This window comes from Carassius gibelio, chromosome B9 (genome assembly GCF_023724105.1).
Source record: "Carassius gibelio isolate Cgi1373 ecotype wild population from Czech Republic chromosome B9, carGib1.2-hapl.c, whole genome shotgun sequence".
NCBI classification, from domain to species: domain Eukaryota; kingdom Metazoa; phylum Chordata; class Actinopteri; order Cypriniformes; family Cyprinidae; genus Carassius; species Carassius gibelio.
The window spans coordinates 29790940-29814175 of record NC_068404.1 but is presented as its reverse complement, the minus strand read 5'-3'; the positions used below and the strand labels follow the sequence as shown (position 1 = coordinate 29814175).

Here is a 23236-nt window from a genome sequence, read left to right as displayed (position 1 = left end):
ACTGTTGCCATGGTTACCCCAGGAAGGTATCGCAGTTAGACCTTGACTTACTGAGATATGTTGATGAAGAATAAATAACTATGAGGTGTCAAATATGCACTGCTTTGTCAGCATTCAATTTCTGTTTGCAAACGTGTTTTTACCGCCAGGTGAAAATAGCCTTCAACATAACACATGAATATTGATGTTTTACATGAAAATACTTCTTCAGTTTTCAACTTGAAAATTTCACATAACTTACTGGAATTGTTTTTTATTTTTATTTTTTTGATAAGTTGTGAAATGCACTAGCAATTATTTGAACCCAACACGGTATTTTATAGTTATATATACCAGTTATATATACCAGTTTTTTTTTTTTTGTGTAACCAAAAAAAGTTCAACCGACACTGCAAATTTTTTTTTATATATATATATAATTATAATATATATAAAAAAAATGTTTCAGTGACGGTTGAAATGTTTTTGGTTGCTCAAAAAAACAAACAAAAAAAAATGATCCTGTTTGTTTGCTACCGTTAGCGGATCGAGCCTCGTCGCGCCGCGCCCGTCTGATAAGTTACCCGTGTAAACAAAGAATCCGCGCAGTTTGAGTTTTGCGCAGACGTGACCTTCATCTCCTGAACTCGAGTGCTTCTGCTGTGTTCCCCGCTGGGTGGCTCAGGTTCAACAGTAAAAGCTTTTTCCTGAACTTCCCCAGAGGTGAGAGACGGATGAATGGAGCTGTGTCTCACTTCAAGCGAAGCTGAGCTGAAAGCTGAAGTATTCCGCTCGCTAGGTTTAAACCCAGCTCCATTCATTACGTCCCCTCTCAACGTTTAGGAAAGTGTATTGAGTATTTTGGGGGGTTGGGTGGGTGTTCACTGCACAGGGCTCGTTCATGGAGGTCAAGAACACTTACCATGTATCTAAACACGAATTCTAAAGGAAAACGAAAATGCATCAATAGCAGAATTGTCCTGAACGATATGCAAACCCATATGTGCTTTTGTTGAGTCATAATGTGTGTCGAGCGAGGGAGGGGTTCCCAGTGCATCCTCTGCGCGTGAGACTCCAGTGAGAAACCAGTGATACAGACCTGCAATTGGATCCTGCACAAGTCAGTCCCACATGTGGGTGGGCGGTGGACTCAGGGCTGCACACCCAGTAAAGTAAAGTTTGTACAACAAAAGCTTGCGGGAAAGTTGCACATGCGAGCGCACGCGAGGTACACTTACACCTATCTCCACGCGCTCAAAGTCAAAACGCGTTTCTGACCCGGTTCAGCTCAGGTTCATTCAAGACACAATGAAGTCAAGCTTGTGGGTTTTCATCCTTGGGAGTTTAATCGTGACTGGAGTGAAGATGCAAGGTAAGGGTTTACTTTAACTAGTTTAAAATCAGATTTAAGAGATTCCTAACAAAAGACAGGCTACTGACACTTCAAAGTTTCTTTTTTTTTTTGTGCTTAAACAGTTAGTGTAACACATTTATGAATTTATATATACTTTTAAATTGAATACTGAAACTATATAATGCATTAATTTTATATATAAAGAGAGACTTCTGGATGAAATGGGAAGCATGCATCTCTCTCTCTCTCTCTCTTTTTTAATAGAGTAAGTCTGTATATCAGCTCTAAGATCACATGTTTGAGACAGAAGGACTATTGTTATTATACATGCATGATTGGACATCCATACATTCTGGATTGAATTTTGCTGGTCACAAAATAAACCCCTCAGATATGACTTGTTGAAGCTGTAAAGCCTTACCCAGCGTCTCACAGCTCACTGCGTTTCCCTCTTTGTACATTGTGTTCTTGACGAACAGCTTTGACCGTTCAGAGTCTCACAATGACTTCATCCGAATGTATCGCACCCCTTAAACGTTTACAGGATGTTACCAAACATTCGGGATCGGGATTAAAACGTTTCTCTCATTAAAAATCCCGTCTAAATATGATCTTTGGTGATTTACAGGCCTGTTAAGCGCTAATATGTCAAATCTCCTCCAGATGTAGAGGAGAACATGCGTTTCGCTCACTGCTGTAAACGGAGAAGGACTGAGGTGTAGTCTCAGAAACTCAATCCAGTCCCAGATGTAGACCACACCCTGTGTGGAGAACATGGTGGAGTTAGGGATGCTTTTGAGTTTGTGTGCCTCTGTCCAAATCTGAGAGACGCAGCGAGGCACATGCACGGCCACAGCCTTGGATTTTAGTTCATTGTTCGGTGTTTGTGTGGACAGGTGTGTTGCCCCACCATCCTTTTCTCTGCTCTAGAGTAAACTTCCTTTGTGTCTCTTAATCTGACAACTTCCAACTGTGCCAACGGCATCAAATAAAAGAACAACTGCGGAAATTAAAAGCTTGAGAGACAGAAATCATTTAAGTCATTAGCAATTGTGCAAATGCATGCAGGATTTCTCCATTCGACGACACAAAAGCTGATGAAACGTGACAACACTGAAAGAAGGTGTTACACAATGCATCTGCGTCATTTTATAACACAAAAGGCATATGAAGAAATAATGCACGAAGCACTAGACGTCAATTGAGCAAGCCGGCTTATAAAACAAACACAACTACTGGTGGACTAAACATACCACTGTATTTGCATTAAAACTGAAGATGCATCTGTTTAAGATCATATCATAAAACATATCCCTTCATTACTATGATGACAAGCAGTCAGGAGTTTGGATGCATATGCATCAGACACAATGGATGTCACTGAAATCAGAATTCTGATTAATACTGATAATTAATATTTGACATTACATTTGATAATTACTTTACATACTATGACTGATAACCAAGAAATAGCACATATTAAACTCATTTATTATCTGATTTATGATAGAAGTGAAAAACAAAACACTAACAACTAAAATCAGTTACTAGTGACTTTATGCATCACAACAATTTAATGTAATGCATGGAAAATATTTTAATATCACTGAGATACTGTTAATGTATGGAAAGACATTCCAGACAGTTTTCAAAAGGAATTTCAATTTGTATTTTCAATTGCGTTTTTCATATGAATGGATTTGTTAACGTTTTGATGACTTTTCTGTCATTATATTTTCTGATTTCATGTTAAATTTAGTTAGTTTTAGTAATTGTATTTATTTTACTTTATTTTTTTTTTTGTCTTGAAAATGAAAACGAGAAAAGCTACCCTGGAAACTACTCACAATAAAATAAGTTTTCTACATTATTATTTCATTTTAGTTAACATGTATTTCATCTCAAGTATGTTTACATTTTCCTTTAAATGGCTTAAGTTTATTAAACTGTAATAACCATGAGTTTAGATGACCATAGATATAAAAGCAAGGGAAAATGAGCATGCACAATTAAATATCTAATTTAAAATATAAAACATCATATACTGGCTGATATACAGTATTTACAGACCTATTTAGTACTTATATATAGTGCATTAATAATAGTAAAGTTATGAAAACTAAACATATGACTGCTTTAATGAATGAAGCAGATATTTGTGCATCTATTAGTTCTATAGGATAAATCTGGCGTGATATAAGTTTCTGTTTTGTTGTTTTGCATGTTTCCATCATATCTCGTGCTGTAATAACTCTGACCACACCCCTCTGTGATGAGCCAAAGCTATAAAACTGAGCAACAGCTTGATTTTACGGCCCACACTTCAGGTTTATTTTACAGTTTCTCATAACAGAGATCTCACAGTCTGTTTATTCAGCTCAACCCGTTTGACGGGGTCCAGCATATATCACCTGCCACGCACCTGTGTCGGTTTTTTATTCCGATGATAAACTGGGTTGTTAATTTACCTTTTATCTCATATCCAGATTCTCCAGCAGATGACCTTGCAGCAGAGGAATCAGCCGTTCCTGATGGAGGTGATGATAAGCTTCATGAAACTCAATTTACAGCAGGGGATCTTGATGCTACATGCTAAAAAAACAAAGACACAAATCATGCATGTTTAGGATAAAAAGTACAAATACTTATGAGAGCTCTCGTCCTCCATCGCTGGCGTCAGAGACTGTGAGAGTGTGCAAATGTAGTCAAATCAGACCGATGTCAACATGGACACAGTGTTCATGCCCTCATGCTCAGAAACCATCAACAAAACCAAAAAACAGAAGGAAATACGAGCTGGGCGATATTAAATACGGGTCTGCTATTGTTCGCCACTCGAGTCCTGAAGCAAAAACAGTAGATTCTACCCCATTTCACTAGCAGCACAAGATCATTTTCTGCTGATTAGTGGGTGTGATTGAGTTCACATCCATCGTTTGTAGGATTTATGCAAAGTGCTGCTGTGGAGATCTTTCTGTATGAACAAAATGAGGAAAACATAGTACTTTCATATCATAACAGGGAGTTCTCGCAACTTTCACTTATGTTTAAAAAAAAAAAACCTGTTTGACTTGATTAATATTTAATATATACACTCTCATAACTTTAAGAGTAAATTTTCTGAGACCGACAGTGATGTCATTAGTGAGATCCTTATGATGTCATTTGTATTTGATGAACATTCTAAACATGTTTAGAGAAAATGTTCTTTATTCAGAAAATGCTTGGAATAAACATTCAGGTGACATTTAAATTTGGGTGAAAATCAAGTTCATAGAAACATGTTTATAACCTTTCAACAACATTCTAAAGAAAACTGGATTAACATCCTTAGATATAAACATTCCTATAACATATCGGGGCTAGAAACTTAAAACTTTTTTTGTAATCTTTCAATAATGAAACATTTCAAAATGTTTCCACAGCTTCTAATAAAATCATTGCATTAAGTTTACACACATTTTTAAGTAGATTACTCACAAAAACATGATAAAGCAGTGGTTTTGGACACAATTACGCTGAGTTATTATTTCAGTTAAAATGAACCGAGCACATGCTAATTGTAATGTAACACGAATAAACTGAAGAAATAACTAAGTAATTATTTATCACTGGTATCAGTGCAGTCATTATTCATTTGGTAAATGTGATCTAAACCTTCGTGGAGCCAAACACAAGCATAAATTCATAACAGGAACTCAAACATAACAGCTCTTTCCTTTCACTAGAAATATATAAGATAACTATGCATTTTATTATTCTCTCAATTTCTCTTTAGAGTGCAAGTGAGCCTTAAGAATTGAGATAAACACCATAAAAAAATAAAGTTCTTCACTGGCATTCATGCATGGTTTCACTCTTTCCATTACACAAACATTTCTTTAGAATTGAATAAGGTTCTTTAGTTTATCAAAAGTTTATTTTAGGAACTGATCACTAAAAGGTTCTCTGTGGAACCAAAAATGTTCTCATGGCATTTTATCTTTATTATTAAGTGTGTATGTGACCCTTCTTGAATTCATGTAGCTTGAAATAGAGGAATGTCATGTTTCTGCTGTAATGCTGGATCCAGCCTGTTTAGCAGATCTCCTCAGAAGATATTCATTATGTGTTTAACACAGAAATTAGTCTGAAAGCCAAAATCTACAAACTGTATTTTTTCTGGCGTCCAGACTAGTCATTAACAGACTCTTCTGACGGCAGTCAAGCAGACGGAGGCAGAGGAGACAGTGATGGTGATGTGAGATCATGAGTTGTGTATTTCTCCAGTATTTGTGAGCAGCATGAATTCAACAGGTGTTTTTATCCCAAAGCAATGGAAAATTACTGCTAGCAACAAAATCCTTGAGAAAGAGATATCCACTTATCTGCAATTTACTTATGACAGCAACAGCACACAACATGAGATTAAACAGCAACAGAAATATTATATTAGAAAATGATTGAATTGAATACACTGCAAGTCACAAAATGTGAAATAATTCAGATTTTACATGTATTATTTAACTTTTTTTTTAAACTATGAAGCATGAGAAAGATATAGATTAAATATTTTAATTATCAGGGAAGCATTTAAACTGTCTAAAACTAAAAAAATGACAGTTATCTATTAATAATGTGAAAAAAATATTTATATTTCAAATAAATGCTGTTCTTTTGAACTTTCTATTCATCTGTGAATCATGAAAAATAAATGTATCATGGATTTTAAAGAAACATTGTGCAGCACAACTGTGTTCAACATTGATAATAATCAGAAATGTTTCTTGAGCAGTAAATCATTATATTTTCATGATTTCTGAAGAATCATGTGACACTGAAGACTGGAGGAATGATGCTGAAAATACAGTTTTGATCACAGGAATAAATTACAGGTTAACAGATATTCACACAGAAAACAGGTATTTTAAATTATAATAAATTTCATAATTTTTACAGTATTTTTGACCATATAAATGCACCATTGGTGAGCAGAAGAGACTTTGTTCTGTAAAATTGCCTCAAAATGTTGTCAAGCAGTGGCATCATACGATCGAACAAGGTTTTTTTTAGACATGTGCCCGTATCATTACGATTCCCCACCATTTCTTAGCATTGGCAGTGATTTCTGGCCTCAAATGTAAAGTGTGGAGCAAAGTCTGTGCTTCAGGAACGGCCTGTTCTGAACTTCATCTTTGTTCTGAGCATGAAAAGTGAACGTTTTGTTAAAGCTGACTATCAAAGGCACTGATTCTGAGGTTTTTGTTGGATTTAGTAACTAGTTGAGTGTCTGTTATTGCCAGACCTGTGCAGTGCTGAAACAGATCAACATGACTTCATTAAACACTTGCATTTTAGTTTTATTTGCTAAGATATTTACATAGTATATTTAGATTTACATCAGATATATTTCCTCCAAGTTTAAATGAATACTTCACCTATCAAATATTTCCATATATTTTATTACTCAACCCCATGTCGTTGTAAACCCGACTGATTTTCTTCCCTGAAACAAAAAAGGAGAAGCATGAAGCTTCTGTCTTTGGATACAATGAGAAGTATATTTCATGTTGTGTGAGATCATGTGATGGGGAAGACTGTTGATCCTGGGATTTGAGAGGAAGTTTATCAATAGCGATTGAAATTTAATCGGTTCTTCAAATAAAACACCACAAAAACTTAAATAGACTGGGTATATAGTGCTTGTATGGATCATGAAAGCATAGAAAAACAACTGGATGAAGATGATTAAAGGACAAATGTTTTAAACTCATCTATAGCTTTTACACAAGTAAGTGGAGTTTTTATCTGGGATAACTGAAACGTACACTATTAAAAATTATTTTTAGTAATCGAAATAAAGCTAAAATTGAAACTTTATGAAAATCCTAAATTTTGTCTTGGCAACTAAGAGAAATAAGTTTCAGTTTAAGAACTAAAGTAACAAACTGGAAAATAAAATAAAAACTAAATGTAAGAAAACAAAATGCTTCTAAACCATTGAAATGTTACATTTTCTTGTTGTGGTGATTATAATGCTATTTAACTTAAATGTTTTTTTTTTTTTTCACTCAGAATTCAGTGTTATTTGAACATCTATTTTTGTTATATTGTAAACTTTTAAATATCCACTTTTGTGTTATGATTATAACTTATTAAAGGTTACAAGGCATTTCTTAAAATGATCTGCAAACTTTATTTAAAAATAGTGTAACGTTATTTAAAAGTTTATTTTTAACATTCTAAGAACGTAAATAGTTTTGTTGTGATTACAATATAATATAAAGTTTACAAGTATGTTTCTTAAACTTTGAACTAACTAATTTTTACTCAAAATTAACATTATTTGAACACTTATTTTTGTTAATAACAATTTTTTTTGTTTTGCGATTATAATATTATTTAAAGTGTATAGAAACATTTCTTAAACACTGAACTAATTTTATTTCTAGCCCCAAAAAACATAACGTTATTTGAATGTTTATTTTAAATATTCTAAGGTAGTTAAAATGTCCAGTTTTGTGATTGTAATGTTATTTAAAGTTTACAAAAGCATTTCTTAGATGTTCATCAAGTACAAATAACATAGCAAGGACATTTTGAGAATTTCCCAATGTTATGAAAGCATATAACAAATATTAATAAAGTTATAAGTCTTAGTGGTCGACCGATAGTGGTTTTTTGGGCAACCCATGCCGATATCATGGAAAGCAGGGTGGCCAATTGCCGATATGAAGCCGATTTAATTTTATTTATTTTCATTAATATTTAAGAAATTTGAGATCATTTGAAAATGGATTCAAAATAATAATAAACATACCTTAGATTATTTTTTTAGTTTTCACAAATTAATAAATATTTAAAACAAATATAATTAAAAAGGAAGTAAACTGTAACCACAAAGCACTTAGTATTCTGCAATGGGAATCTTTTTTTTTTTTTTTTTTTTTTAAACAAAGCCAAGTTAACACTTTTTTTACACACGGTAAACATAGTGGGCAAATGCATAAATTTGAAATCTCAAATTTAATGTTTAAAGCACTCAATTAGCATGGACTGAAAGTCTAGTAAAGAACATGCAGGATACAACTGCACACTTTATAAGATCTCACAACTGGACCCGACTAAGTTTGCAAGGTTTGTGAAATAAAATTTTCATTAGCCATTCAAAGATTTGTTTAAATGATTTACAGGAAATGTATATTTGCTGAATGCTGACAGCAACTGAGAAAGTATTGTAATATTTAACTTTCTATTACTAATTATATAAAAGCAATCGTTATTCTATTTTTTTAATTCCTTTTTTTGATATATCGGCTTATTATACAGACTTTGGTAACACTTTAGAATAAGGTTCCATTAGTTAATGTTAGTTAATGTATTAATTAACATGAACTAAGCAAGAACAATCTTTCTACAGCATTTATAAGTCTTAGTTCATGTTAATTTCAACATTTACTAATGCATTATTTAAATCAAAAGTTGTGCTTGTTAACATTAGTTAATGCACTGTGAATTACCATGAACTAACAATGAATAACTGTATTTTCATTAACTAACATTAACGAAGATGAATAAATACAGTAATAAATGTATTATTCATTGTTTGTTCATGTTAATTAACACATTAACTAACATTAACTAATGGAACCTTATTCTAAAGTGTTACCCAGACTTCTATACATATTAGACAGAACTGTTAATGACAACAACAAACAAGAGGGAGAATGTGAACACTGGTGTAGGTGAAAATGCCAGATATTGGCTAATATATCGGCCTTGGTGATATATCGGTCGACAGCTAATAAGAATGCTGAATTCTTGCATATGTGTTGTTCAATACTCGTAATGAAGCACTCCCCTGGATGTTTCTGAAACACAGAAACACAAACATTTAATTTAAAAGTCTGTAAAAGTGACTTTGTGCTTCTTTGGGATGGCACAATCAAGCGACATTCACTTGCAGAACGCAAGCCTCTAGAGGGCTCATAAGTCTGAAGTAATGAATTTAGTAAATGGGTACAGAGCCACTGGTGGTTTTGTAGGCAAACATTAATGCCTTGAATTTTATGCGAGCAGCTATTGGTAGCCAGTGCAAATTGTAATTGTAAAGGTTTGATAGAACTGGCTGGAAGACCTGCCAAGAGAGCATTGCAATAGTCCAGCCACAGAACAAGAGCTTGAACAAGGAGTTGTGCAGCATGTTCCCAAAGAAAGGGCCTGATCTTCTTGATGTTGAATAAAGCAAATCTGCAGGATCGCAAGGTTGAGTTGAAGGTGATGGTCCTTCTTCCAGCAAGAAATGTCTGTTAGACATAGTAGCAACCATCCGATCATCAAGATGGAATCAGAGGTAGAGTTGAGTGTCATCAGCATAGCAGTGATATGAAAAGCCATGTTTCTGAATGACAGAACCTAATGATGCCATGTAGACAGAGAAGTGAAGTGGTCCAAGAACTGAGCCCTGAGGCACTCCAGTAGTTTGATGTTGCGACTTGGACACATCACCTCCCCAAGATACTTTGAAGGACCTATCTGATAGGTAAGACTCAAACCACTGAAGTGTGGTTCCTGAGATGCCTTTTGCCAGTAGGGTTGATAGAAGGATCTGGTGGTTAACTGTGTCAAAAGCATCAGATAGATCAAGCAAGATAAGTAGTGAAAGATTTGGATTCCGCTCTTGCCAGTCTTAGGGCTTCAACAACTGAGAGCAAGAAAGTCTCAGTTTATTGTCCACTTCTGAAGCCAGATTGGTTGCTGTCAAGGAGGTTGTTTTGTGTGAGAACTGCAGAAACTTGGTTGAATACAGCTTGTTCAAGTGTTTTTTAAATGAAAGGTAAAAGGGAAACTGGTCTTTGTTCTTTAAAAGATAGATATTAAATATGTAAATATGTTAATATATATATATATTATTAAATATGCTGAAAACACATCCACGGAAGATTTAGCCCCTGATTATGTGATTTTTGGTCACCCGTGCACTTAAGGAGAGCTTTCACAAACATGTCTGATAGAAAGATCTTTATGTTTCAGCAGAAGACGCTGAAAAACCAGCTGAAGATCCTGCGCCTGAAGAAACACCTGAGGAAACACCTGGAGAAACACCCGAAGAAACACCTGGAGAAACACCCGAGGAAACACCTGAGGAAACACCTGGAGAAACACCTGAGGAAACACCCGAGGAAACACCTGGAGAAACACCCGAGGAAACACCTGGAGAAACACCAGAGGAAACACCTGGAGAAACACCCGAGGAAACACCTGGAGAAACACCTGGAGAAACACCCGAGGAAACACCAGAGGAAACACCCGGAGAAACACCCGAGGAAACACCTGGAGAAACACCCGAGGAAACACCTGGAGAAACACCCGAGGAAACACCTGAAGAAACACCCGAGGAAACACCAGAGGAAACACCCGGAGAAACACCTGAGGAAACACCTGGAGAAACACCCGAGGAAACACCTGGAGAAACACCAGAGGAAACACCTGGAGAAACACCCGAGGAAACACCTGGAGAAACACCAGAGGAAACACCCGGAGAAACACCTGGAGAAACACCCGAGGAAACACCTGGAGAAACACCCGAGGAAACACCTGGAGAAACACCTGGAGAAACACCTGAGGAAACACCTGGAGAAACACCTGGAGAAACACCCGAGGAAACACCTGGAGAAACACCTGGAGAAACACCCGAGGAAACACCTGGAGAAACACCTGAGAAAACACCAGAGGAAGCAGAAGAGGAGGCAGCAGCTCCTACAGGTTAAACAAACACAGACATTTAAATTAAAGCACTTTGTAGTAACTGGTAAAAAAATATATATATAAGCTGAAAATGAGACCAGGTAAATTAAGTAAATTAAGTTATTAAGTAAAACTAAAATTAAAAGCCAAAAAATAAAAGTAAACTGAAAATTATTTATTTAAAAAAGAACTTGATGTATTAAAATAACTAAAAATGAAATAAAAATGAATAAAAACTATATTTACTTATTAAAAAATGATAAAAATTGTAAAAAAAACAAAACAAAAAAACAACAACAACAACAAACGAATTTACTAAAACTAACTAAAATTTAAATAAATTGTTTTTAAGATCTACCCAGGAATACTGCAGGTTCACAGCCAGTTAGCCTCGGCCCGTGAACCTCTCAGACACCACTGAACTGAGTTGGAGGGCAGGTATCCTCCGGTGTCTGGAGAGAATCCGGCTTTAATCCAGAACCACCCCATAGTCAAGTCCACCGGCCATTACTTAGTAAACTTATTAAACTTACAGGGTTAGTTCACCCAAAAATGAAAATGATGTCATTAATGACTTTTAGATTTTAGAAGATATTTTAGATTTAGTCTGAGAGCTCTCCTGACTGTCCATGTCCAGAAAGGTAAGAAAAACATCATCAAAGTAGTCCATGTGACATCAGAGGGTCCGTTAGAATATTTTGAAGCATCGATAAAAAACATTTTGGTCCAAAAATAGCAAAAACTACGGCTTTATTCAGCATTATCTTCTCTTCCGTGTCTGTTGTGAGATAGTTCAAAACAAATCAGTTTGTGATATCCGGATCGCGAACAAATCATTCAATGTAACCAGATCTTTTTGGACCAGTTCACCAAATCGAACTGAATCGGTTTAAACTGTTTGCGTCTGCAATACGCATTAATCCACAAAAGACTTAAGCTGTTAACTTTTTAACATGACTGATACTCCCTCTGAGTTAAAACAAACCAATATCCCGGAGTAATTCATTTACTCAAACAGTACACTGACTGAACTGATGTTAAGAGAGAACTGAAGATGAACACAGAGCCGAGCCAGATAACGAACAATAGACTGACTCGTTCACGAGTGAAGAACTGGTTGCATGGGTTTTCGGATCAACAGTACCTTTTTCGGACAGTTCGATTCAATAAATCGGTTGAAGAAAACGGTTCACTGGTTCTTTTGCGCTCAACGTGATTACGTCATTGGCGATGATTGCCCTTGATTCAAGCCTTCTGTTTACCTGCGCTCATAACACTAGCACAGAATCAGTTCAGAATCAATCACCAAAAGAATCAGTTCAGTTTAGACGCTCTGTGTGTCGGTCTGCTTCACGCTGAATCACACATGCGCAGTATCATCAGCTCCTCGGTTCTCGAATCAAATCGAAACGCGTCTGACAGAAACGGTTCTTGACTCGAGATATTGATATCCGTTTGTTTGTTTGAACTCAGAGGGAGTGTCAGCCACATTAGAAAAAGTTAACAGCTTAAGTCTTTTGTGGATTAATGCTTATTGGAGACGATTTGGTGAACTGGTTCAAGAAGATCCGTTTACATCGAATGATATATAATAAAATGTACAGTTCTTGAAATGAAGCTGAAATAAAATATAAATGTCAGATAACTTAAAATGAAAATCAAATGTTGCCTTGGCAACAAGATGGAACAATAAACTTAATGTAATTGGAAATAAATAAAAACTTAAAGGGAAAAATATATAATAAAATACATTACATAAATAACAATAAAATAAAAATAAAGCAAGAGCACATAAAATTGCTAAAGATTTAACTAAATTTTGAATATATACAAATAATATCTTATTCAAAATAAAAATGAATAGTATATCAATAATTCTAAAATAATATCGATTTTTGGCACAATGCAAAGGCACCCTTGTTTTCTTTTGTTAAAAATCACTGATGCACTGCTTTAACTGGCTTAATGCATAGAAAATGTCAATGTTCAATATATATACATTTTACATTTATTTACGTTTGATCATAATAATCAGAATAAACAGTTAGTCTGTTTGTCAATGCATTATCTGTATAATAATACAGAAGATGCTGAAGAAACACTAAACATAAAGACATTACACTCCACAAACAACAGAATAAAGATTCAAAACCTGACAGATCAGGACATTTTAAAAAAGGAGTTTCTGTCAGAGAACATGTCCTCATCCCTGAAATATTTCATAGCCAGAAGCTGCTCTTTCTAAATGAAATCTTTAATGAAATGATTTCAAAAATCCTTCAAATATCCTGTAACCATGAAGCCCTGGAAAAGTCATAGAAACTTATCGGTCAGTGGACTGGAAGCCTGTAATAATCGTGTGGTTTGGACTATGACGTATTTTCCTCTCTGTTGCCGTTTCGCTGAGAAAACAGACGCAGCAGATCAGACATGCTGGTCTGGCAACTAAATGAGTTCAAGTTTAAACACTAAAATTACTAACTGGAAATAAAAACTGAAGTCACTAAATGGAAATAAAATAACTAATAATATTAAAAATCATTCAGTTAGGGAAAAAAACTAAAATAATTAAATATATATATATATATATATATATATATATATATATATATATATATATATATATATATATATATATATATATGCATGTATAAACAGACAAAAATAAATAAAATAAACAATATAAATATTATATGAAAAACTTGAACTAAACAAAAATGTGAAATGGTGCTTTGGCAACTAAATAAAATAAATCTATATGAAATAATAAAAAAGTTAAAATGAAGGATTAAAACTGAAATTTTAAATATATACATATGTTCAGATATTAAAATGAAGCATAAAAATAAAATAAAATAAATTTAAAAATTAAAAACAAATGAACCAAAAACCAGACATTTTGCTTTAGCAACTAAAATATTTTTTTGTTGAAATAAGCTTGTTAAAGAACTAAAGTTTCTAAAATAATAATAATAATAATAATAATGTTACTTAATAATAATAAAATAAACTAAAACTAAAACTATAAAAAATATATTTCAGCAATTAAAATAAAATAAATTATAATATAAATAGTAGATACAAACCTAGGAAGTTGACTGAAATATGTTTAAGCTGAAGCACTAAACTTACTACAGTAACTAGAAGTGAATAACCCAGCTGAAGCAGGTAGAAACGCCAGACTCGATCCTAATGTCTGTTTTCACTCTCAGCCGCTGTTTTGGCAGTCAAACTATGTGGCATTTTTAAATGACTTTCACTAAAAGGTATTCAGGTCGTTTCCTCCCAAACTCATCCTCATAATGAGAACAAATTCATACTGCAGCACTTTCTGTAAAAATCTCTGTTCATCGTAACAGACAAAGGTTTCTAACATAAAACTTGTAATAATCATCTGAATATGAGTGAAGATGCTTTTATCCAAAGAAACTTACAATGCATTTAATATATATACAGTGCATACAAAAAATATTTTGTCTACAATTTAAACTTGAAGCTATCCTCTAAAGCATTTACATCAAATTTTGTGCATTCAAAAAATATTTTTCAGATTTCTGTATTTATTTGCATGTAATTTATTTTGATTACACATTTATTTTAACTTACACCTAATTATGATAAATGAAGCTGATGGGATTTCTATAACAGTACTAATAAACTAAAGTGTTTTAAAATGCACAAAGTAACGAGATTTACACATTTATCACCAATAAATCCCATTTGTTTCAATCTCAAACATTTATCTAATTGATTATTGCTTGTTCCAAAGTTAAAATCATTTTTCTAACCGAGTTCATACTTTTTAATTGAATAAATGTGATAGTTTTCCCAATGGACAGGTTTATGCTGATTCTAAGCCGTTTGAATAAATGCATTATTATTATTATTTTTTTAAACGATAAATATCCAGAGCTTTGAGTGGTTGTGAATAAAAGCCTGTATTAATATAAAGAGATTATATTGATCAGTGTTTGTTGATTGTGTTGCAGATGAAGCAGATAAAGCCACTGAAACAGGTAACAGCTCTCTTTCTGTCATATTAGCAGTATGTTTGTGTATTACTCAGTTTTGAGATGATTTGAACTGAATCATTTGACTTTCAGAAACCGATCCAGCTGTCGGAGATCCTGAAGTTACTGAAGAAGGTGAAACAGTCGTCTTTATCTCAGTCTGACCTCAGGCAGAAACTCTTTTAGCTTTCCTCACATAGAAACAATAGCTTTTTATGAACTGCCTTTTATTGACACAGTTACACTATAACAACGTCAGCTCGTTACTATAGCGTTATATAAATATTGTCATATCAATCTTTATTACAAATCTTTGAGATCATAAGAGAACTGTTTGAAACTGGTTTTGCTTTAGTAGTTTTATGCTGATAGACCCAGAGCCTGTATTTTCTGTGGTCAGGGTTGTGTTTTCTTCAGTCTGCTGGAGGCTGATGATCGTTTGAGGATGAGGGTGATAACTAATGCCTCGTTTTAATGAGTTTCTACCATGTGACAGATCAAAATACAATTGCCAAAATGTATATGACTCATTGTTTTTTTGACTATTTATACTAGAAGACAGCTAAAAAATCTTTGTTTTGTCAGAAATCTCGCCTAGAAAAGCTCCAGGTGAAGCAGAAGAGCCAACACAAGAGGACACAGAAGGAGGTAAAATGTCATAAACATCATCAATTCAGAGGAATGTTTCCCGTCCTGATGTGTGTGTGTGTGTGTGTGTGTGTGTGTGTGTGTGTGTGTGTGTTTGTGTGAATGCTGGGAATGCTCAAATAGACTCGAGGACTCAATACAACCTGCTCTTGTCAAATGAATTCACATATTCTTCACTTAAACTTTTTTCCAATTATCCAAAGGAAAAAGAAATAAAATATTATAAATATAAATATGCATGTAAATTTTTTTTAAATATATATATTAAATTTTGTTTTGTATAAAATATATATATGGTACATTTATTTTATATAATTACATTATTATTATTATTATTATTATTATTATTATTATTTATTTTTGAAAATAAGGAAATTCTTTCTAATTTTAGTTACTGTCATGATATAAAAAGAAAAGAAAAATAAGATATTACAATTATCATGTATTTTTGTTACATTTATATTTACATTATTTTTGTAATAAGCATATTTTGCCTCCAAAAATCTCATGATTGACATATGAAAAAACTACTTTAAAAATTTATTTTGAGGTATTTGTACATTACGGTAGTATTTTTTGCTCTATTGTTTACGTGTGTTGATTTTATATTGTATTACAGTAATTAAAGTCTGATTAGATTCATTGTTAAGAAAAAATAGGACTAATAATAATAATTATAATAATAGGAATTAAAAACTTGCAGTGCTGTAAAATGACAGTAAAGGGAAGCCTAATAGTCATGAGAATAAATAATCAGATGACAGGTTCTGTTGTGAAATGTGACTTGGATGTTTTTCGTGGATTATGATTATTGTCATACTGTATTTTTCCTAGCCCGGACCACCGTACCTGAGGAACCGGTGCACTCTGGGGACGCAGCTAAAGGTTTGGGTTCATTTTGGTGATTTTAATCTGGAAGTACAGATCCCTGACTGTTAGAGTTAATACTGTACTGCTGTGTTGTAGTAGATTAATGATGAATTATACTGACAATCATTTAAGAGATGCATCCTTAAGACTTGAGCTTCTCTATGAGTCTGTAAAGAATAGATGTACAGTATCAGTACTAATATCAGACTTCTTTCAAAAACATTGAAAACATCTGAATTATTCCAATCTCTCGACAGTCATATAATTCATGCTTGCATGTCATTTCCAAACCTCGTTATCCTCGTTCAATGACACAGCCCTGAGCATGAGAAGATCCCCGTGTCTCGACGGTTTGAGTGCTTCTGAAGCGCTCAGATAACGCATGACTGGACTGGAACAGATTCAGTGGTGTGTGTCTGATCACTGTACTCAGTTCACTGTTAGCGATCACACACTTCATTTATCTGCTGCTCCTGGTTCGGCGACTCGCTCTGTCAATTAACAGACCGTCCACTTTAACTGTGGCCTTTCAGTGCTACACTTACGTGCAGATGAATAATAAACACTATCATATAACATTTATCATTTACTTTACAGAAGTGAAAGCCCAAGCAGAGAATCCAGGTAACAATCTACTGCATTCAAATATTAGCATGTCCATAAACATGCAATGTTTCTCTTGTTTTGAAGTTATATCATAACACAGTGCACTCTTAGAAGAAAAGGTTCTATCAGGCGCTACGTATTTGGAACCCCTAAAAAGGTTCTATATAGAACCCTTTAGGGGTTCATTCATTATTTCTTTTGTCCTTTCCGGATTAAATATTTCATATAATTGACAAACATCAAGACCCTAGAATGTAAAAATGTAATACAAATAAAAAAGACACCCATGAATACTGAAAAAAGCACACTCAAAGTGCATAGAATTAGTCATTTATTTATATTTAAAAAAAGAATTAGTATTACTGAAAGAATTCTACTGTAATTTCAAATATTAAAGCTTTAAATGTACAAATCAACATTAAAACACCAACCATTTAAATAAATAAATAATGAAAATAGAGTTTGACCTACATCTACATATTACAAAATAAGTCCATTACAAAATGCAAATATGCAGATTCATCTAAATTCCCATCAGGGTTAGAACAACATCAAGCACCTCAAAACTACAAATCAATATCAATATAACTCACAATGGAAATATACAGATATAGAAGTATTTAAAATCTACAAATTCACATTAATATCACTCATAAAGAATGTGAATACATAGATTAAAATTCAGATCAACATTTCAGAATATCAAGTACTTCAAATCTACAAATTTACACTAATATCACTCGTAAATAATTGTAATTACTGATTCAAATTCAGAAGAGTCGGTCGGAGCAGCATCGCGAATCATTTGAGTCAGTTTGGGGATCGCAAATCATTGGAATCAGTTCAGGAGTTCGTAGCGGGTTCGCGAATCATTTGAGTCAGTTTGGGGATCGCGAATCATTTGAGTCAGTTTGGGAGTTCGGAGCGGGATCGCGAATCATTTGAATCAGTTTGGGAGTTCAAAGTGGGTTCGCGAATCATTTGAGTCAGGGGATCGCAAATCATTGGAATCGGTTCGGGAGTTGGTAGCGGGTTCGCGAATCATTTGAGTCAGTTCGGGAGTTCGTAGTGGGTTCGCGAATCATTTGAGTCAGTTTGGGGATCGCGAATCATTTGAGTCAGTTCGAGAGTTCAAATTGGGTTCGCAAATCATTTGAGTCAGTTTGGAGATCGCAAATTATTTGAATCAGTTCGGGAGTTCGTAGTGGGGTCGCGAATCATTTGAGTCAGTTTGGGGATCGAATCATTTGAATCAGTTCGGGAGTTCGTAGCAGGGTCGCGAATCATTTGAGTCAGTTTGGGGATCGCGAATCATTTGAGTCAGTTCTAGATTTCAAATTTGGTTCGCAAATCATTTGAGTCAGTTTTGAGATTGCAAATTATTTGAATCAGTTCGGGAGTTCGTAGTGGGGTCGCGAATCATTTGAGTCAGTTTGCCTAAAAAGTGCAGGCATGTAAAGTTACATGATGAAGTCATACTAGTGCACGTGGCGCGTGTGCATTTTGAGTTCGTTCTTTCACTCCATTATTCTGTGTATTCAAATGCATTTATGAATGCATGTGAATGATCACAAAATTCAAGATATGGGGGTTAGAAAATGTATTTATATCATTTTATGTAGTTAATCAATATCACACGAAGAGTGCCATTTCAGTTTTTCTTCCAAAATCAGCATGATTAAAATGTGATATTAAGTTACTCTTTCTTGTCATTATAGAAGCTTTTTAGCATAAAAGGTTCTTTGGAGTTGAGTAAAGAACCCTATGGTTCTATATAGAACCCCAATGAGCCCTTTTTTCTAAGAGTGTGTGTATGAATGAATGAAGTTTCCATATTGAGTACAGAATCAGTAATTATGATAATTCTGTATCTGTGTACAGTAGAGAACGCAGTGAGAGCTGCAGACCGACACGTCGCAGGTCAAGGCAAAGGTACAGGACTTTGTGTTTTCTGTCATATTTAGGTGATCTTTTAGTCTTAACACCTTTAATCTTATCATGCATTATTCTCAGACTAAATTATAAAGCTTACTTGTTCTCGCTCAAGGTCTTGAGACAATAATGATTAAAACCTTGGAGGGCAGTTTTTGTAATCAATTAAAAAATGCATATATTATAAGCATATTAAATCATGTAAATGGTATAAATGTATAGAATATCAGCTCTGGGCTTCTAGGCATCTGAGATACTGATGTATAAAGCATTTCCTGGAAAATAAATTAAGATTATCTGTGCTGAATCTCGTTATGTTTTCTCTCTCGTTAGGTCGCAGCGCTGGAGCAGTTTCTGAGTCAAACGGTATCACATCTTTAACTACATCAGTCAAACAAACACTGTGTCTGTAGTTGTGGCTCAGGTGCCTTCTTCAAAGCAAGTCTGTGGGGTTTAACACTGATTTATTGTCCAGCAGGTGATATATATTTAGGGTTCCTCATAAGTCCCGAGTGTCTGATCAAACCCCTGACACTGAGCACTGGAAGCAGTGATGCTTGACTGAACAAACGATCCTCATCTCAGTTAATCGTCTGTGATTCCTGCCGTCCCACACAGTCTGACACACACAAAGATCTGCTCCTCACTGATTCTGCTTCATGTGTTCAGAACAAACAGAGATCAGCTGTGAATCACCTTCAGCACATGCAGGAACAGAGAGGGAAAGCCTGGCAGCGTGCCACCTGACGTATAAAACACTCTCTGACACGATGGAAGAAAGGAAATAATATGCGTTGAAGTGACATCAAATGCTACAATTAAGACTTCAAAAAAATCTAAATTACCAGATAAAAAAACAATTATTAAAAACAAGTCAACATTTTGAATTATGAAATGTAAAGTCTAAATCTAAATCATGGATTACCTTTTTTATCTTTTTATATGTTCTAAAACACAAACATTCAGACTAAAATAATCTTACATGTTTCAAGGAAGAAATATTAATAGATAGTAATTTAAATTGTGATATTTATGAAATTAAGGTAAAATTATAAGATTTAAAAATCAGGTAAAGTTAAGAGATAAAGTCAGAATGATGACAAAATGTCAATTACAAGAGTTAAAAGTTTATAACAAGATTACGAAAAAATTATGACAAACAAATGGCATAAAAATAAAAAATAAATGTACAAAAATATTCTAAAAACATTAAAAAAATCTAAACTGAGATAACATTTTAATTATGACAAAATGTACATAAGATAAGAGATTTAAAGAGTCTTCATTGAAATTTAAAACGAAAATTCACAAAATGTAATAAAATATGAAAGTATAAACTCTGAATCATGTTTTAGAGATTTACATTATAAAAAAAGTATTCTGACTTTTATAAGGTTTTGTTGAAGAAAAGATATAGAAGGGAAATTTAGATTAGATTAGATGAGATAAGATAAGATTTAATAGTTGTTGTGTTAGATCTAATCTAATCTAAATAACTCTGTCTGCAGTAAAACATGTTAGATGACGTCAGTCAGAATATAGTGTGAATAGCGTTGTTTTAGTCCATCTTTTGTAAATCTGCTACACGTGTGAATGTGACTGGAGTGAGATGATGATGATAAGAGAACAGTCCTGGTCCGTTCTGATCTTCAGTGAGTTTAAAGAGCCAAGCTCTGTTGAGTCTCTCTCTGTGACTCAGGTTCAGTCTTGTCCGTCTGTCTTTCCCTCACAAACATTCCTGTCAGAGCGTGTGTGAGTCTCGCTGCGCTCCGTCGAACCTTGCGGCTCTGGGAACTGAGGCTTCTCTGCTGCACTGCATTGTGGGTAGACTATTGATAAGAGCCACTGCATCAGAGCTTGTGATGAATGCTGAAGCAGAAACAACCTGTGGCCACGTGAAGCTGGTAATATCAGAAGCTGACCGGAGTAAAACACATCTTACATTTCTTTTCAAATAGACATAAAACGTCACAATTATGACATACCAAGTCATTATGAGATGAAATATCAAAATCATCAAATAAAAGCATTCTGGCTAAAATAACCTAACATGAAAATAATGCAGGTTTAGAGAGAGACTGAAATAAAGAGTCAAAATTATAATGTAAGTCATAATTATGGTAAAAAAAAAAAGTCACAAGTATGGCATTATGAGATAAAAAAAAAAAACTATTATAAGATTAAAAAAATGATGTGAGTAAAAAAAGATCTGAGTAAAAATAGTCTCAGGGAAGAGAGAAAATAATGTGGAATAAAGTCTAAATAAAAGTCAAAATGTTGACATAAAACAAAACTAAAGTCAGAATTATGATAAAAAGTTGATGTCATAATGAAATAAAATTATCATTTTGGGGATTGATGTTACAAAATACAACAACATCATATTTAATGGAAGAAATAAAAATAAAATTAATGTAAATTATAATGAGTTAAAATGTTGAAATTATGAGATAAAAAGGTGACTCATTAAGACAAAAAAGGTTGATGTTTTTTGCCATAACGTAAAATCATAATTTTGTCTTTTTTTCATAATACATTTTTTTAATTAACTTACTATGTCATCATTTTGACTTTTTATCTGATATTTATTTTTAATTGGATGATTTTAACTATTTTATTATTTTATGTCAGAATATTGTTTCATCAAAGCTCATTGTGGCAGAAATGGGCTTCAATATAATGCTGCCATCTAGTGGACCATTATGATCTTGTTCTTCTTATCCACTGACTTTATAAGAAGAGAGAGAATAGTGATCTTCACATTGATCTGTGTTTGTTGACTTCAGTGAACACATGAAGCAGTGTTTAGAGCTCGTGTTAGGGGTTTGTTCAGCATTAATATTCATTTAATAGGGTCACCTGCTGGACAATAAAAGGGTTGAGAAAACCCCACAGACTTGCTCTGAAGCAGACTGACCTGATGTGTGTGTGTGTGTGTGTGTGTGTTCTGTGGCAGACAGTGGATCCGGGACGGTGGCTGGTGTTGTTTGTGGGATCGCAGTAGCAGCTGTTGGAGCTATAATCGGATACTTCACGTATCAGAAGAAGAAACTGTGCTTTAGGGTCCAGAGAGGTGTGTGTGGGTTACTCACGAACATCTGAGTCTCAGATAACACAGCGAGTGTGATGAGAACATATGCTTTCCCTTCAGGTGACCCGGAGAGCACCAGAGAAGAGAACGGCACGCAGAACGACCCACAGGGTGAGCGTCCACCGATCGCCGAATATTATCAGATTTATATTACATTAGTGCTTTTCAGATCAGGCTGAAACAGCGATGGAAGCAGATAATAAAGAGCAGTAAAGTACAGTCACAAGGGCTTGCTGTGTTTGTGATGCTGTGGTCTTTCCTCTGCAGTTTTAAGCACTCTCCTGAACTCATCCTAACTCCAGCACTGAAGCGTCTGTGAACCACTGGCTCCGAGTCATCTTCACAAACACAGTCACAGTTCAGAGCATCTTCCTGACGCAGAGCAGGGCTTCATCATAACATCTCATCTTCATACTGCTTCGACTACAGTTCTGCACGAGCACCAGGACTGTTCAGAATGAGTTTGAATGTATTTTCACATAGTTTGAGTGTGTGTGTGTGTGTGTGTGTGCGTGTGTGTGTGTAATTCGACAGCCTTCTGGGAGAGGCATTTCATTTAGTTACTTAAAAAGTGTCGTTAAGTTTCATTACCGTGTCATTAATCAGTTTTGTTTGATTCACACAAAAAAACCTAATCTCACGCCGTGGAATAATTCACTTTGAAAATGTGTCGTCTGACCAAATAGAATTCATAACACATTTCTTTCCAATTGTTTTTGTTTTTTAAATCCTGTAAATAATAATTGAGTCTGAATTAAAGGGTGATTACACTGAAATGACCGTGTGTATTTTATTTCACAAAGCTGCATAATGCTGTGACACAAACCAGGTCTGCAAATACATGAAATGTATTATTATTTTTATTTTATGAACAATTAACCTTCTTTGGAGGAAGTACCCTTCATTATTTCAGCTATTTATAATAAAAAATTTAATATATATTCAATATGAATGTATATACAATATATAATAATGTTACTAATAATATGCATAGTGGTATAATGCATATTTTATTCCAAG

General features: G+C 34.2%; 1 protein-coding gene across 50 annotated transcripts; it reads left to right on the top strand.

The window, feature by feature from the left end:
• The first annotated feature begins 1092 nt into the window (after positions 1–1092).
• Positions 1093–22992, top strand: si:ch211-39i22.1 (putative uncharacterized protein DDB_G0290521). 50 transcript variants are annotated; one of them, XM_052565454.1, is made up of 15 exons: positions 1102–1351; positions 3820–3870; positions 10346–10429; positions 10526–10585; positions 10646–11077; positions 15049–15075; positions 15163–15204; positions 15655–15717; positions 16552–16602; positions 17185–17211; positions 19075–19125; positions 19459–19491; positions 22082–22198; positions 22277–22327; positions 22484–22992. In XM_052565454.1, exons 1-15 carry the CDS (start codon positions 1288–1290, stop codon positions 22510–22512), a joined length of 1182 nt encoding a protein of 393 aa, XP_052421414.1. In that variant the 5' UTR covers positions 1102–1287; the 3' UTR covers positions 22513–22992. The 50 variants fall into 50 exon arrangements, with proteins under 50 accessions (XP_052421379.1, XP_052421388.1, XP_052421414.1 ...); XM_052565441.1 differs by having other exon boundaries at positions 10346–10585; positions 10634–10669; positions 10718–11077; XM_052565438.1 differs by having other exon boundaries at positions 10346–10585; positions 10634–10693; positions 10730–11077.
• Positions 22993–23236: the final 244 nt, after the last annotated feature.